Genomic DNA, 17,708 nt, shown 5'->3' with positions numbered 1-17,708 from the left:
TGAGTTATGCCAGATCACACACTGATCTAGGTTTGAGGATAGATAGACATGATTCCTCACTACCTCTTTATATTTCATGAGGGTTTGCATGAGTGTTTCTCTATGGTTTAGTTGATTGTAGGAATTATGAGAGCTTGTTTGGAGGTTCTAGCAGGGGAGCGCAGCTACTCGTATACCCTTGACTGAAGAACGGTCCTCTCCTCTATCGGGGAAGGTCGTCCTCTTCAACTGAGCGCACAGCTTCGGGAGGGACGCACATGGAGCGGTGAGGGAGGAAGGGGACACCCTCTTAGCCAGCCAGATCAGCCGAATCAGCCCTGGCGATCAATGGGGTGACAGATGTCGCAGCCAGATCACCCTCACATCCGATTGTAGGAATTAAATTGTTGTTTTTGTTTTTCTGAAAACAGAAAAAGTAGATTATAGTCATATTGTTAAATTCTTATTTTTTCTCTTTTTCCATTTTAGATTAAAGAGTCTATTGTTGGTGAAATCAGACGGGAAATTGTAAGCGGACTTTTGGCAGCAGTGTCTTCAAGTAAAGCATCTAATTCTAAGCAAGATAGTCATTAAATGGAATTTATAGGTAAACTTTCTGAAAATTTTTGCTTTGCTAAATATAAATAACTACTTAGTGTTTAATGCTTTCTTAGTCCCCAGGACTGTTCTCTGGTTCATTTTTAATTTTTAGAATATATATAATAGGTGATCCTGCAGTGTGAAAAACTCACACAGCCCCATTGGAAGTGTAAGTAGGTCAAATCTCATAATATTTACTTCCAGGTGATTATTGATAGTGTGTTATTTTCCTGAAATTTCATCATAGTAAATAAATACTGGAATTGAAGAAATCAGAACTTGCAAAATTAAGCATTATTTTGATACCATTGGTTTTAATGGTATTTCAGAAGTATAACTTTTGGACCAAGATTGAAAATTAATCACAAATTATTATCTTTTTGTATTTTAAAGAAAAGTATCCCAGGGCACCTGGGTAGCTCAAGTCAATTAATAAGTGTCTGCCTTTGGCTCAGGTGATGATCCTGGCGTCCTGGGATCAAGCCCTGCTTCTGGCTCAGGGGGTTTGCTTCCCTCTCAGGGGGTTTGCTTCTCCCTACCCCCACTCTTGTGTTCTCACTTGCTCTCTCTCTCTCACCCCTCTTCTCAAATAAATGAAATCTTTAAAAAATAAAGTATTCCATAGGTCCATATCTAATCATGGCATAATTTATAAAGAAGGATGTTATTTATATATACACACACACAATGCACATATGGGTGTGTGTGTGTGTGTATTTAGAGAAGAGACTCATCCTCCTTTTAAAGAACTTTTAACACAAATATTTGAAAGATGTTTAATGCTTACTTCTCTTTTTAAGGTTAGCATGGATCCTTTTGGCTGTGAGATGTTGGAGTTATCAATGATATACACTGGTAGAGGTGTTATTTGTGCTTCAGAAGATACTTGCTGCTGGACTGGGCTACTGTATACAGTGTACAATGTTTATTTCTTCTATGCATATCTTTTTTAAAAACGTACATAGAAACATAGGCACTTTGCTGACTTTATTTCTTTTCTAAACTACCAAAACTGTAGCCATTTGAAAAGCCTAATATTTATTTGTATGTCAATATTTTCCAATTGATTCCCTATGTAGAATTAATTTTAAAACTTGAAAACTTCCAGACTTAAACAACTTATAAATAACATATTTCTTCAGACTAGCTTCTTAAAACACTGACCTCTATGAGGTATTTACTGTGCAATAACTGATTCATTTTTTTGAGAGCTTGAAGCAACCAATGATTTTCCCTCCACTGCTGTTAATTAGTGTCACTTCCAAGGAGAAAAATTGTTCTGTTGTAAAATTTGCTCTTAATTCTTGAGGAGGTTACTAATAGCAGTAGGATAGAATTGTATGAGGTTACCTACAACTACTTAATGTTCTTACACTGTAAGCATTGTTACTTTACCTAGACAAATATAATTTTATTATAGCTTATGTAGTATTTTTCTTTTGGAAACATGCGTTATGTTAAACACTATACTTTTTGCATTGTCGAGACTTCTTATATTATAAGGAGATGTTTCTTCTTCTTTTAGACTAAGTAGTAGAGTATTGCCAAAATAATGAGACTTCTGACTTGAATGGATTGAAATGAATAAGCTGGTTATGTTTTTCAAAATGGAGGTATTTTAGATTTGTTCTCCTCATAATAGATGGTTTTAATTTAGTTTTAACCAGTGAGAACTGTTTGTTTTTTGGGGGAAAAAATAAAAAGGAAGGTGGTTTCCTATTTTGTTTTGTATGTATTAAATAAATGTGTAAAGTAACAACCAAATTTATTAGTATTATTCCTTTAGCATTTATAATTTTCAACTCTTATTATATTTCTTTGTGTGAAATTTTAATCAAAAGTGGTTGAGATGTTAACAATATTCTTTGAAAGAATATCTAAAAAGTTTATAAATGTTTGAATTATCACACAAAGGCTGATTTCTAAAAATAAAACAATAAAGTATTTATTTTGCCTAACATCTTTTTAATAGTTTCTTTTCTTTAACAACAATGTGAACAATTTGGATTAGATTTGATGAGTAACAAATAAGGCCCAAAAGAATTGGCTATAACCTAATAGGCTGATATTTTCTTTTTCTGAAGAGGCTTCTATGATGCTTTGAAAAATACAGTTAAGACCAGACCACCCTGGAGAAAGAGCTTGTATTGTTGCTCTTGGTCTCATCTAGTTTTGTGGTCCTAATGATCATCATCTGAAGCCAAATAAAACTTTCATTTAAAATGTACTGTTAAAGAACAGGCATTAAAGTATTATTTTATTCTCTGGTCAAAGTATTCAACTTAGTTGATTCTAATAATAGTAATGATACTATAAACCAGGTACCCCATATTAAACATAATAGAGGCATCGATGATTTTAACTGTTCAGCTTTTTAGCCACTTACAGTTCATTTCGACAATACAAGATATCCAGAGTTTGATGGTCAAAATTAGAGATAAAAGAGTTGTAGTAGTACACTAAGCTAATGGACAGATCATTTCTCTAGTATATACATGAAATAAAATTTAGTGAACCTTCACTATTAGAGTTTCATCCTTCTCTCCATTTTAAACCTTTGTGTTTAAAAGCCACCATGCTAGCTCCTGCTATGTAGAAATGAATGTGAGAAAGAACAAGGTATCTTTTTCTTTTAAGATTTTATTTATTTAGGGGTACCTGGGTGGCTCAGTGGGTTGGGCCACTGCCTTCGGCTCAGGTCATGATCTTTTTTTTTTTTTTAAAGATTTTATTTATTTATTTGACAGAGAGAGATCACAAGTAGGCAGAGAGGCAGGCAGAGAGAGAGGAGGAAGCAGGCTCCCTGCTGAGCAGAGAGCCTGATGCGGGACTCAATCCCAGGACCCTGAAATCATGACCTGAGCTGAAGGCAGAGGCTTTAACCCACTGAGCCACCCAGGCACCCAAAGTATCTTTTTTTTTTATATGGGTAAGTTTACAAGTGCCAAATGAAAAAATATAAAGAAGAATCATAAAAAGAATTTGAGAGTCTTAAAAGTCTTAAAAAATGGGAAGTGGGGGATGCCTGGGTGGCTCAGTTGGTTAAGCAGCTGCCTTCGGCTCAGGTCATGATCCCAGCATCCTGGGATCGAGGCCCACATCCAGCTCCTTGCTCCGCAGGGAGCCTGCTTCTCCCTCTGACTCTGCCTGCCACTCTGTCTGCCTGTGCTCTCTCGCGCTCTCTCTCTCTGACAAATAAATAAGTAAAATCTTTAAAAAAAAAAAAAAAAGGGAAGTGGAAAGGATGGGTTCAAATAATCAAGAATGTTAGTAAAGGTTATTCAGAATGTATAAATTGAGTTTGAGTTCCTATGTGCATGATGAAGAGCTGTTTTTAAGAAACCAAGCTGTTGGGGTGTCTGGGTGGCTTAGTGGGTTGGGTTTCTGCCTTTGGCTCAGGTCATGATCTCAGGGTCCTGGGATCGAGCCCTGCATCGGGCTCTGCTCAGCGGGGAGCCTGCTTCCCCCTCTCTCTCTGCCTGCCTCTCTGCCTACTTGTGATCTCTCTGTCAAATAAATAAATAAAATCTTAAAAAAAAAAAAAAGGTCTCTAGGCAAGACTGCTTGTTAAAAGAAAAAAAAAAGAAACCAAGCTGTCTGTAGCTTACACATGTGCTAAGAGCCTGAAGAAAGAAAGCATAGAAGAAAAAGAATCTCAAAATGGTGGTTTGGAATTTGGGAGTCACCGTGAATGATATACCATGGACAAAACTGGGCAGGTCCTCAGACTTGAGTACTTATTGTTCCTCTATGAACGTTCAACTGAATTTCAGTAACATTTAAAATATGTATTACATCAGTTAAGACTGTTTGCTCAGCTGGCCATCTTCGACTTTCTGAAAAAAACAATGTTTTTAGGGCAGTTTTGGGTTTACAGTACACTTCAACTTTAGAGGGCAATAAAGATGCAGTAAAATACAGATAAAATAATGTAAGGAAAAAGTCTGTTTGGGGGATTCCTGAGGAGATAGTGACTGCCCGTGCTCCTCACTTGTCCACATGGGAGTTGTGGTGCTTGTGGAAGAATAATACGAAACCAAACATAGGTTCTCCTTTTTTCTGTTTTTCTCTCCTGGGAAGGAAGAATTGATAGCTTCCAAGAAGTGGGAAGAAGAAATATTCTATCTTATAATTAAAGCTGAGGATCTAAGTTGTACTAAGTTATGTATGAATGATTGATTATTAGAATCTTTTTTAAATGTTGAATCATTTAATTAGCACTTATCCTGGCTGCATTCTAAATAGAGAAAGTTGTCATATCTAATTAATGTTTTTAAAATTTGTTTATTACTGTTATATCTGGCCCTTTATTCACTTTGTTCTCATTTTCACAACCCATGTTCTTTCTCACTGAACAATGGTTTACATACAGAATGTCAAATGTGCTTCACAATAAATTAGAAATGTACTCAAAGAAACATATCAAACAAATAGCACTATCCATTGCCTCACAAGAGTCCTTTCGGATACCCCAAAGGTGACTAAATCTTGTGAACAATAAGTAGCTTACTTAGAGGGTTGACTGACTTAATAAAAGTTTGCTGGAGGGGCGCATGGGTGGCTCAGGGGGTTAAGCACTTGACTTTACCTCAGGTCATGATCTCGGGGTCCCGGGATCACCCTGCAATCTGCTGGGCTCTGTGCTCAGTGGGGAGGTCTGCTTCTCCCTCTTCCTGTCCTTCTGTCCCTCCCCTGACTAATGCGCTCTCATGCATGTTCTTGGTCTCAAAATTAAAAAAAAAAAAAGTTTGCTGGATACCCACCCTTAACAAAGCTCTGAGTTTATGAAGATGAATATGCAAAGAATGAGTAAGAGCACATTCTAAAGACAAGTAATAGACTATATTATTCAGACCTTTGAAGGAATCAGTACATTTAGGCATTAGATTGTTTTTTGTCCATTTTAAAAAGATCCAATGGGTTCTTCAAATGGATAGAAAAGCATATTAAGGAAATGTAGGTAATGTGGGTTGGAATGACAACAAAAGGTAATGAATGCATTACGAAAAATAGACTTCAGAATGACTTAGAACTGGAACTGAGAAAATAATGATGCTTTATTTTAGAAATAAAAATATTTGAAGTAGTGATGAAATATTTTAGGGAAAATAACTAATCTGTAGGCTAAGGAGAACAAATTATAGGAAACTTGAGAAGTTAACTTAAACTATACTACTTACATGAGGACCATACAACTATAGAGAAAGCATGCATTTTATAAATATTTGTATGTTTGGGCTCCTGTGTGGCTCGGTGGGTTAAGCCGCTGCCTTTGGCTCAGGTCATGATCTCAGGATCCTGGGATCAATTTCCACATTGGGTGCTCTGCTCAGCAGGGGGCCTGCTTCCCTTCCTCTCTCTCTGCCTGCCTCTCTGCCTACTTGTAATCTCTCTCTGTCAAATAAATAACATCTTTTAAAAAAAATAAATATTTGTATGTTCTTGTGGTTTTAGAAATTTAACATTCTTTTGTTTTGATGCCCATATTGATTTAGATTTATAAAAATGTTCCTTGAATCAATCCCGATGTCATAAATACACTTTTATGGAATCGATAAAAATAGTATCAAATGACAAGGGTACTCAACTTGGACAAATGGTAGGTATAGCATCAACAAAGATAATGTTTTAAATCAGAGATTAATGCTTTATGTTAAATTATTTTCTGTTCTAAATTCTAATGTACATAAATCTTAGTTTTCCTAAGAAAGCAATTTAGCAGTGTTAATACACTTTACAAAGTAAACCTCTTTATGATTTTCTTTTAAAATAGTGTTAAATGTCCTATATTTTGCTTCACCTGATAATAGTATAGATGCTACTCTCTCTTCAAAACAAATGCACATATTAGTAAAATACCTATTTTTTCCCCAGTGTAATTAAGCTTACAGCTAGTCATAAGGAGTATTTGACTGTTTTTATTAAATAAAAATGGCTAAACATTGTATTTTTATAGGCACTTCCTCAGAAAACAAGTTACTACATCACTAGAAAAAGTAACAAAGTGTTTTAAGCAAGAGGGCTTAGTATATATGAGATTTAAACTATCACTGACTTGGCAAGGAGGAATACCTTTCTAGTGGTTAAGACTCAAGCTGGCTTCAAATCTCTACTACATAGAACTGGGATGGTGACTCTAGTGCCTCTTTTACAGAGTTGTTAACAAATGTAAATGCACTTAGCACAGTGCTTGGCACCGCTCAGTAAAGTTTGTGGCAGTGGTGGTAGTCATGATGGGTAGATACAGGGTGACAGGTAAGGAGGTCTAGCAAATCAAACTTTACATGGAAGAGAGAACATGAATTTACAGATCCAGGCCTGAATTTTTCGTCATCATGTTCTTTCAAGAAGAAGAACCAAGGAAAGGAAAGATCCCTGATTATCCTACTTTGTGAACAGTGAACATGACTGTGTTCAAAACAATATAAAAGACATTTTGTTCTTTGGGGCAAAAAAAATTTTTTTTAATTTTATTTATTTATTTGACAGAGAAACAGCAAGAGAGGACACAAGCAGGGGAAGTGGGAGAGGGAGAAGCAGGCTCCCTGCTGAGCAGAGTGGGGGGGGGGCACAAATTTTTGCTCATGGAATACCACTTAGAACAGTGCTTTGCAAACTTTAATATGCATAGAAATCAAGTCACCACAGATCTCGTAGATGTGAAGGTTCTGATTAAGAGTCCTATTTCTAGAGTCCAAATTTTTGTGTTTCTAGAAGCTCCCAAGGTGAGATTAATGCTGCTAGTCTATGAGCTGTACTTCTAGTAGCAAGGATTTAGATTACTAGGTCTTAACTGCCTGTATGCCAGATGCTTTATTTATTTTCTTTAAGATTTTATGTATTTATTTGACAGAGAGAGAGATCACAAGTAGGCAGAGAGGCAAGCAGAGAGTGGGGTAATCAGGCTCCCTGCTGAGCAGAGAGCCCGATGTGGGGCTTGATCCCAAGACCCTGAGATCATGACTTGAGCCGAAGGCAGAGGCTTATTAACCCACTGAGCCACCCAGGTGCTCCATGCCAGATCCTTTAAAAGGAGAAATTTAGTAAGCAGGAAAAGGACTTTTTATCTCCAAGGAGTTGTCATTTTAGAAGCTCCCTTCAGGAAACTTTCCATTACAGCCCAAAGTTCAAAACTGAGAACAAAGATAAGCACAGCACATCGGGAGGAAACATGTGCAAATATACAACTTGTCAAGACAGGCCTGTTGGTGAGGCTACAGTGCTCCCCTACTCTTCTACTGGGGTCCTTAACTGGCCAAAGCTGTGATGATACCATGCCACACAGAAGAGGGGCGAGAGCCTCTCTTGCTCTATCATTACTTACTCCACTGGCAACAAAGCAGCTCTGCTTATAACCCAGGCTTCTCACATGAATCCCCTAGGAGTATATTGTTGACCACTTGTGCTTCATTACCATCTCCAAGGGGCTTGCCCATGGGGAAGAAGTACTTAATATAGACACTTTGCTGTCCTTCCAGTCCCCTGTTCTCTGATGCTGGCAAGCTCTCTTGCTGTCTGCCAAAACATCAAATTGCCCATGGCTGAATCTTTAGCATGAACACAAATTAGTGTGTATAGGCACAAGCTGGTTCTCTTTTACTCTTGGACACAGACAACATTTAATGACAGGTGTGGAACATTCACATTTTTATTATATTTTCTGAAATCTTATCACAATTAAATTCATTAACATACATCTAGTGAATAACTGTTGAGGACAAGGCACTAGTGACAAAACTGACTTTTATATGGCCTTATTTTATTACTTTGGTTTATTAGGGGAGACTAATAAGGTATAATAACATAAGGGTATTTAGCATACTGCCTAGCAAATGGTAAGAACTCAAAAAATAGTAACTATTAGAGGTAGTAATGATAATAATAGAAAAGAAAGTAAAAACATAGCAATGTATTAAGATATCAAGATGAAATACTGTATTGATTATCTTAGTCAACTCAGTGAAAATACAGCTAAGTTATTCCACCTTTATGTTAAATAAGCCACTAAAACATTGTGTGACTTATCATGCCTAAATTTTATTTAATTCAGGAAAATCTCAGTGCTGGATACATTTGTCACAAGTTTATCTTTTCTCTTATTTTTAATACACTTAGTTGGTACTGCAATAAATGACCAATTAGGATAATTGCCAATGGTGAGATGCTTTACTCTGTATCATTTATTTAAAGGATTTGGAGCTTTGGAAAATTGAAATCCTTAGTTTTGGCTATCTGTAGCCCTTTATTGTTTTCTTATGAATGCCCTTGACAACATCGTTCTCTTAGCATAATCCTGTTTCTTTTCTGTTCTTCATTTTTTTAAAAATGAATCCATGAACAACTGAGATAAGATTTTAAAAACCTGCTGAGCATAGCAATTCTCACTGGGCAAGAGCAATTACAGATTATATGTTGTGTCTGTGTGTGTGTATATGTGTGCTGGCAGGCACATAAGCACGGGCATGTTTTTGTTGTTTTGTAGTTTTGTATTTGGAACAATATTCCTTTGAAATACAAGCTTCAAAAAACACAACCTTCTAAAGTCTTCTGAAAGGGTGGAGTATGGGTTTTAAAAAGTTAAGAAAAACTAACAAATTAAGCCAATTATTAATGTAGGACTATTACAAATAAGATGTACTATACCCATAGAGAGTACATTATGATGATTTACTTTTGAGAAGTTCTGTCCTTTAGAATATTGTAATTTTAATTGATATGAAATAGCTAAGAGATTTTCAAGTTGATATAGTTCTGAAGGACATACAATTTAAAGTTTAATAAATATTCAGCTGGTAGAAACTGCAAATAATTCTGACAATTTTTAAAGTCACTGCAATGGAAGAGTTGGCGTCTGCTATCTAGACAGGAGAATTTACAGGTCTGGGTCATAAGGATTGCTAAGGGAGGAACAGTTACTTCACCATGATTTGTATATCTTAGAGACTAAAGATCAGGAAGTGTGCAAATCAGTATTTCATGACCAACAAGAGGCATTTTTGAGAAGTTACAGCCACTGCCAACTTCCTGGTTTCTTCTTTAAACAAGGAACATTTAGACACCTCCAGAAGATTCTGGTACAATACCAGAAAAACATAGCATATGCAGCAGGTGCTTGTTCTTCCTCACCGAACTATTTTTATGGTTGCTGGGGACAAAACACCATAATTACTTCTCAAAGATATGGGACTTCTAATTAACAATGATGATCTACAAAAATAACTATAAAAAAACTTCACAGTATTTATAAGTCACTGGTTATGTAGTTATTAAAATTCATATCTGGGGGCATCTGGGTGGCTCAGTGGGTAAGCCTCTGTCTTCAGCTCAGGTCATGATCCCAGAGTCCTGGGATTGAGCCCTGCATTGAGCTCTCTGCACAGCGGGGAGCCTGCTTCCCCCTCTCTCTCTGCCTGCCTCTGACTACTTGTGATCTCTGTCAAGTAAATAAATAAAATCTTAAAAAAAAAATATGTCACTTAAAAAAATAAATAAAATAAAATACATATCTGGCTGTTTCTTGGGAAGAAATGTATAAGTGGTTTTGTATACTGGAACCCACATTTACAGGTTCTAAGCACATAAAAATACGTTTATAGATTGTGCCCTATATCATTTCTTTTCCTTCAGGAAAATATTATATGTGAAGATTATGTCCTTTGAAGCATTAGCCATCTCAGAGTATTTTTTGTTTTGCCCTTGTTGAAATATAGAAATAAAAGGCCCACCAAGTTCCGGTTCCACTTACCAAATGTTAATTGTCTTTGTTTGCCAGGTATCTTGCTTCTTCACAAGTCCTGAGCATCTAACTCCTTCACATCCAGTCACCTCCACTGCTAATTCGTTAGTTCAGGCCTTCTTGCTTCTTAGGCCCTTTTGTAATTATGGCACTAATTGCCCCCCTAGGCCTTTCTGCCTATAGTTATAGTAGTTCATCTGCTGCCCATATTCCTCCATACTGTTAGACTGTTTTAAATGCAAATATGATTCCATCACCTCTTTGCCCTTATTGCTCAAAGACTTTCAATGATGCCCTGCTCTTTTTGAGTTCAAGTCCAAATACATCCCTTCTTGCATCTTCAAGCGTATTTCTTGAAATCCCATAATATACAGATGTGCTTTGGCCATTTTCAACTGTGCTGCTCCAACCTTCCCTGTATTTGCATGTTTTTGTTCTCTGTGTCAAGTTCTTTCCTTCTCCAATGTCAAACATTTTAAGCATTTCTCCTTCCAAGAAACTCTGTGATCTACCAAACAGACATCATTATTTTGTCTATGCCTCCACTCTATGGAGTACATACCTTTATGTGTGTGTGTATCATATTTACTGAAATATAATTCATATACCATACAGTTCACCTATTTAATGTGAAAATTTCATAGTTTTTTTTTTAAAGATTTTATTTATTTATTTGACAGAGAGAAATCACAAGTAGGCAGAGAGGCAGGCAGAGAGAGAGAGAGGAGGAAGCAGGCTCCCTGCTGAGCAGAGAGCCCGACGCGGGACTCGATCCCAGGACCCTGAGATCATGACCCGAGCCAAAGGCAGCGGCTCAACCACTGAGCCACCCAGGCGCCCAAAATTTCATAGTTTTTAATATATCCACAAAGTTTGCAACCATCATTAGAGTTAATTTTAGAACATTTTTATCACCCTCAAAACACTCAGTTCCTATTAGCAGTCACTCTCCATTCTTCCTCAACCCACCCCCATCCTAGGCAACTACAATTTACTTTCTTTCTCTATAGATTTGCTTATTCTAGGGGTGCCTGGGTTGTTCAGTCAGTTAAGTGTCCAACTCTTGATTTTAGCTCAGGTCATGATCTCAGGGTTGTGAGATCCATCCCTGCATCAGGTTCTATGCTGGGCATGGAGGCTGCTTAAGATTCTCTCTCTCTCTGTGCCCCTCTGCTACCTCTCTCTCTCAACAAAACAAAACAAAACAAAACAAAGATTTGCTTATTCTGGGCATCTCATATAAATGGAACAATATAATATGTAAGCTTATGTGACTTCTTTCACAATAATATTTTCAAAGTTCATCCACGTTATAGCATGTATCAGTACTTCACTCCTTTTTACTGCTGAATAATATTCCATTATATGAATGTACCACATTTTGTGTATTCATTCATCATTTGAAGGACATTGGGCTATTTTCACTTTGTCTATTACAAATTATCCTGCTAAGTACTTTCATGTGCAACTTTTTGTATGGACATATATTTTTATTTATCTTGCATAGAAACGGATTTTCTGGGGCATAAGGTAACCATATGTTTAACCTTCTGAGGAACTGCTAGACTATTTCCCAAAGTATCATCTGGCTAAACACAGAGTTACCAAAGAATAAATAGAGTTGTTATATGAACTTTTACATTCCTACTAGCAGCATATGTGGGTTCCAATTTCTCCACATCCTCTATGCCTTTTATTATTATTATTCTAGTCATCCTAATGGTGGGTGGTAGTATCTCAATGTGGTTCTGGTGAGCATTTTTCTGAATGATACTGAGCATCTTTTCAGGTGCTTATTAACAATTTATATATCTTCTTTGGAGAAATGTCTATTCAGATCCTTTGGGCATTTTAAAAATTGAGTCATTTTTCTTTCTATTATTGAGTCGTAAGAGTTCTTTTCATATACTAGCTGAGTCCTTTGTCAGATATATGATTTATATATGATTTGCAAAATTTCCTCCTATTCTGTCCTGTTTTTTCACTTTTTTGATGATGTCCTTGAGGCACAAAAGTTCTTAATTTGAAAAAAATTATCACCTAATGGTCATGGAAATTTACTGTTGTCTTTCAGGAGTTATATACTTCAAATTCTTATATTTATATTTCAAATTCTTATATTTATAAATTCTTATATTTTATGGATTTTGAGTTTTAATTTTTATATATGTGAGATAGGGATCCAAATTCATTAATTTTCATGGATATATAGTACAGACCATTATTATTTTTTCATTTCTTACTATGGTGTAGTTAACTATTTAGTGTATGTTTTTCAAACTACAGTATTTCAGGAACATGCCTTATTCACCATAGTATACCTAGAACAGTGTTTGGCATGTAGTTGTTCAATACATACTTATTAAATGGAACTCAACTGGGTGGAAAATATTGGTCATTTTAAATTGTTACCATGAAATTAAGTTATTTTTATTGAAATATGGAAAATAATATTTTAAGATAGTAATATTTTACAAGGATATGTCTGATTTAGATGATCATAAAAAGATCCCCAAACTGGGTTAGATCTATAATCCATCTCAACAGATTTTGTTTACTTTCAGAGAAACAGGAGATATATTATAAAATGTTTAATTCTTCTCCATAATTCTGGTGTCAGTGATAAGATACATTACCACCCCCCATATTAATTCCTTATGCAATCACTTTTTACTTGGTATAACAGATTATATTTTCTAAAGATAGATCCAACAATATCATTTTGTTTCACATTCTCTTCTAAAATTTTCCACTTCCCCATCAAGAGCTGGAGTCTATATCCCTTCTCTTCATAACTGGCTGAAACTTTAAGACTGCTTTAAATAATAGAGTGCTGTAGAAGTGACCTGACTTTCAAGGTTAGGACATAAAAAAATGCCATGAACTGTCATTTGGTTCATCAGGATGCTTGATCTTGAGACCCAGCTACCATAATGTTAGGAAGGCCAAAACATCTAGGAAGAGGCCAGTGTAAAGAACAGAAGCTCCAGCCTTTGGCCTTGGCTGAAGTCCCAGCCAACAGACAGCACCAAATTGCCAGCTGCATGAATGAGTTACCTTGACAGTAGATTCTCCAGTTACCAGTCATGCCACCCGAGATAATGCCATACAGAGTTCAGAGAAATGGTTCTTGCTAAAGCTTATTCAAATTGTAGATGCAAGAACAAAATAAATAATAGATGTTGCTTTAAGTCACTAAGTTTTAAAAACAGTTTATGCATCCACAGGTAACTGCTACAACTTTGGAGTCTGGAAATGGGATGCAGCTATAATAAAAACTTAAAATGTGGCACTGATTTTGGAATTGTACTGTGGGAAGACGTTGAAATGCTCTAGAGGAGGCTGTTACTGAAATCTAAAGGGTCTCAAGTAGAGTGTTAGTGGAAGCTTAACAGATCTTGAAGCAAAACCTTAAAGGAAACAGAGGAAAAGACTATTGGAGGCTGAGGGAAAGGGAACCCTTGTTAGGTGATCACAGAGTTTGCCAACATAGTCATTTGTGATAATGTGGCAAAGAATAAATGTGCCATTAATAAACTCAAAGATGTAGCTAGGGGATTTCCAGGCAGTTATTCAAAATGCCATTTGATTTTTTTTCATTGCCTATGACAAAATGTGAGAAGAGATGAGCTATAGAATAAATTATTAAATATAAAAAAGCAAGAACTTGCCAGATTTGAAATAAAATTGTTTCTCATATCCAGATTCTTTAAAAACAAGTTGAAACAATGGCTTCTGGAAAAGATCAAATCCAGTAGAAGTCTGTAAGTTCTTTGTTAGTATTTCAGAAGGATTTAACACAGTTACTCATAGAACATTTCAACAGAGGAAAGGTCTTTTCAGGATTTTTTTTTTTTAAAGATTTTATTTATTTATTTGACACAGAGAGATCACAAGTAGATGGAGAGGCAGGCAGAGAGAGAGAGAGAGAGAGAGAGAGAGAGAGGAGGAAGCAGGCTCCCTGCTGAGCAGAGAGCCCGATGTGGGACTCGATCCCAGGACCCTGACACCATGACCTGAGCCGAAGGCAGCGGCTTTAATCCACTGAGCCACCCAGGTGCCCCAGGATTTTTTTTTTTTTAAGGTTTTATTTATTCATTTGAGAGAGAGAGAGAGAGAGAGCACGAGCAGAGCAGAGGGAGAGGGAGAAGCAGACTCCCCACTAAGTAGAGAACCCTAGGAAGGGTTTGATCCCTGAGATTATGACCTGAGCCCCGAGAGGAAGGCAGACAACTTAAAAAACTGACCCACCAATCTGCCCCTCTTTTCAAGATTTTAATGCCTTCCTGGCCACGTCATTTCAGTTAAATAATAGGGCTTCTAAGATTCTTAGTGGTGTTCTCCCACAGCAGTCTCAAAAAGGCCTAATTATATAATTTTATCTTGAGGAGCTTTGTGAATTTGACTTTTGTTTAATGAAATTGATTATGAGTGAATACTTAAGAAACCCACAAGGATTTTTAAAGAATTGTATCACCTTCCACTGAGAACAATATAAAATAAAGAGGGCTTTTGATCCCCAAACTTTTAGAGGCAGGGAGCAGACCTTTTCAATTCATACCATCTTTGTGCTACATCAGATCATTCATTGTCTTGCTTGGATGATGTATTATTTTCTTTAAGGTGTCTTTTAATTTTCATATTTCAAAAGACATAATATCTAATACTACTAGAATCTAAAGAACAAAATGTCCCTCTTCTACTTTTTTTTTTTTTTGAAGATTTTATTTATTTATTTGACAGACAGAGATCAAAAGTAGGCAGAGAGAGTGGGGGGGAATAGGCTTCCTGCTGAGCCAGAGAGCCCAATTCGGGGCTTGATCCGAGAACACGGGGATCATGACTTGAGCCAAAGACAGAGACCTTAACCCACTGAGCCACCCAAGCGCCCCTCTTCTATTAATTTAGTAAAGTTTTAGAGGCTTCAAATAAACTGTTAAACAGAGTTTAAGGTTGAAAAACACTAGAATTGTCTCAGAATGTAGCTTCCTTTCACCCGCTACCCACCATCTACATTCCTTCAAAAGTTTGTTTCCCTTTTATCTATTTTCTGCTTTTTCGCTGTCTTTCTTAAAGTATATTGGGCCAGCACTCTACTTAATGTTTCAGAGCAGATGACATGCTGCTTTTGTCAAAAGTCAGGACAAGGTTATCTCTCTCTCTCTTTTTTTTTTAACCACAATGCTCTTTTTCGTGATTGTGGAGGTGATAATTGTCTTACTAAATCTGGTGTGACTGAAAATGTTCTTAAACATCTTTAGCCATAAATCCATTGTCAACTGCCTCTATGAGCAGTTCACGAATTATGGGAAATAAAGTAGGAAGCAAATATCTCAAATGTGGTCAGTAGAAATAGTAAATATTGGCAGAATCCTGTTTAAATAGTGAGAAAATATTATTTCATTCTTTTTATTCACTTCAACTGTTAGGCTTAAGGAGGTGAATTCAAGTTTAAACATATCTGAAATACTTCCCTTTGCATTTGGCATTATGGCACTGGAAGCCAGTGTCGCAGCAGGTACATATTTGGAATTGTCTCAGACCCTCTGTGAAGTATGTCCTTCCCTGTGCAGCACGCATTTGCAGTGTCAACAGTAGCTAAGTACCAGCTGAGCTGCATTCCTTGTAAAGCAATCTAATTATGGCAAACTCAAAGACCTTAGCCCTGGTGATAATTTCCAGAATGAAATGTTCACAAGATGAAATGGAAAAGCATCAGCAGCTCATCCTTTCCTCTGTCATCCTTGTTTATGAAAACCTAAAAAATGTGAATAAGCTTCCCTCATTTGTGTTTGCCCAGCTTCAGAGAGACACACACAGAATTTGGCCCAGTGAGCTGGCATTTCCATGTAAGTTCTATACAAATGACTTTCTACTGTTTGAACAACTAGTCACTTTTTCTGGATCCAAAGTCATTTACTTACAAAGAAAGAAACCCAATTTAATCAAATTATTAATTTAAGACCGAATGTTGAATAATGGTGGAATTTCACTTTTTATTTGTTATTTGATTAGTCCATTTTTTTTTTTTTACAGATTAACAGAGTCATTGTCTTTCAGATCTTTATTCCTGATTTACTCTGACAGAATGATGTCTTCCTATTGATTTATGCATATTTCTTTAGTATTCTTCTTACTCCAATTAGAAGAGAGTAGCCAAAATTAGTAATCCCTGGCTTCAGGGTTGTGATGCAGGGCTGATTCTCTAACACTATAGGAGAGTCTGCTGTCATGGATTCTGCCGGTAAGAGGACTCCACTTTGGCTCATCTTTTGACTGGTTTGGAGACACCAACACAAGACAGCAACTACAACCCTTCCATAGTAGGGTCCCTGGGGAAATGGGTATGGTACAGGTTGGGTATTCTCAGGCCAGACATCACTGTTCTTCAACTCTGATGACTTAAACAGAGGCTTTTGTAGAAGGACTTCCTATAAAAGAAGCCCACATATCCTTTGTTTATTATTTTCAGCAACTTTGTGAAGTTCAATGGTCATATAAAGGTAAATAATCTAATAGAACTTTCTATTATTAGGTCAGGAGGAAATTAGGAACTCCAGACAAAAGATAATGTCCAAAAGAATTTGTGGGGGGGGGTGCCTTAAATTTGTAATATTCCCATATTTTCATTGTTGTTGTTGTTTATATCCATCTGTTTTCCTAAAGTGAACACCAGAGACATATATAAATTGATAAAGATCTCTGTACTTGTTTTGGGATCAGCTAGTGAGACTGTACCCAGTGTGGAGATGTTCTTTGGAGATAAGCTTAAGGAACAGTGTGGAAGAGGGCTCTGATCTCTTAAAAATAGAAATTTCCAAATAAGATGAGTTTTTATTTATTTTTTTATTAACATAAAATGTATTATTTGTTTCAGGAGTACAGATCTGTGAATCATCAGTCTTACACAATTCACAGCACTCACCATACCCTCTCCAATGTCCATCACCGAGCCTCCCTATCCCTCCTACTCCCCTCCACTCCAGCAACCTTCAGTTTGTTTCCTGAGATTAAGAGACTTTTATGGTTTGTCTCCCTCCCTGGTCCCTGCCTTATTCCATTTTTCCCTCCAGTCCCCCCAGGAATCCCTACCCTGCCTCTCAAATTCCTCATATCAAAGGGATCATATAATTATCTTTCTCTGGTTGACTTATTTTGCCTAGAATCATACCCTATAGTTTCATCCATGTCATTACAAATCACAAGATTTCAAGGTTTTGATAGCTGCATAGTGTTCCATGGTCTGTGAGTGTGTGTGTGTGTGTGTGTGTACCACTTCTTCTTTATCCATTCATCTGTTGATGGATATCTAATCTCTTTCCATAGTCTGGCTATTGTGGTCACTGCTGCTGTAAACATTTGGGTGCACGTACCCCTTCAGATCACTACATTT

At 36.6% G+C, this 17,708-nt stretch overlaps 1 protein-coding gene across 4 annotated transcripts in view; it reads left to right on the top strand.

The window, feature by feature from the left end:
- ITPRID2 (ITPR interacting domain containing 2) overlaps positions 1–2,537 on the top strand; it is a 37,263-nt gene extending 34,726 nt beyond the window's left edge. For 3 of the 4 annotated variants that reach the window (XM_013064808.2, XM_013064807.2, XM_004768946.3), the window contains 2 exons: positions 469–586; positions 1,380–2,537. In XM_013064808.2, coding sequence (XP_012920262.1) covers positions 469–573 — 105 coding nt within the window. In that variant the 3' untranslated portion in view covers positions 574–586; positions 1,380–2,537. The remainder of the gene's footprint in view (positions 1–468; positions 587–1,379) is intronic. The other variant, XM_004768945.3, reaches the window with a different exon arrangement.
- Positions 2,538–17,708: the final 15,171 nt, after the last annotated feature.

Source organism: Mustela putorius, unplaced genomic scaffold (assembly GCF_011764305.1).
Source record: "Mustela putorius furo isolate JIRA1106 unplaced genomic scaffold, ASM1176430v1.1 tig00003869_pilon_pilon_pilon, whole genome shotgun sequence".
NCBI classification, from domain to species: Eukaryota; Metazoa; Chordata; class Mammalia; order Carnivora; family Mustelidae; genus Mustela; species Mustela putorius.
The sequence above is the reverse complement of the archived record's forward strand: the minus strand, read 5'-3'. Positions and strand labels throughout refer to the sequence as shown.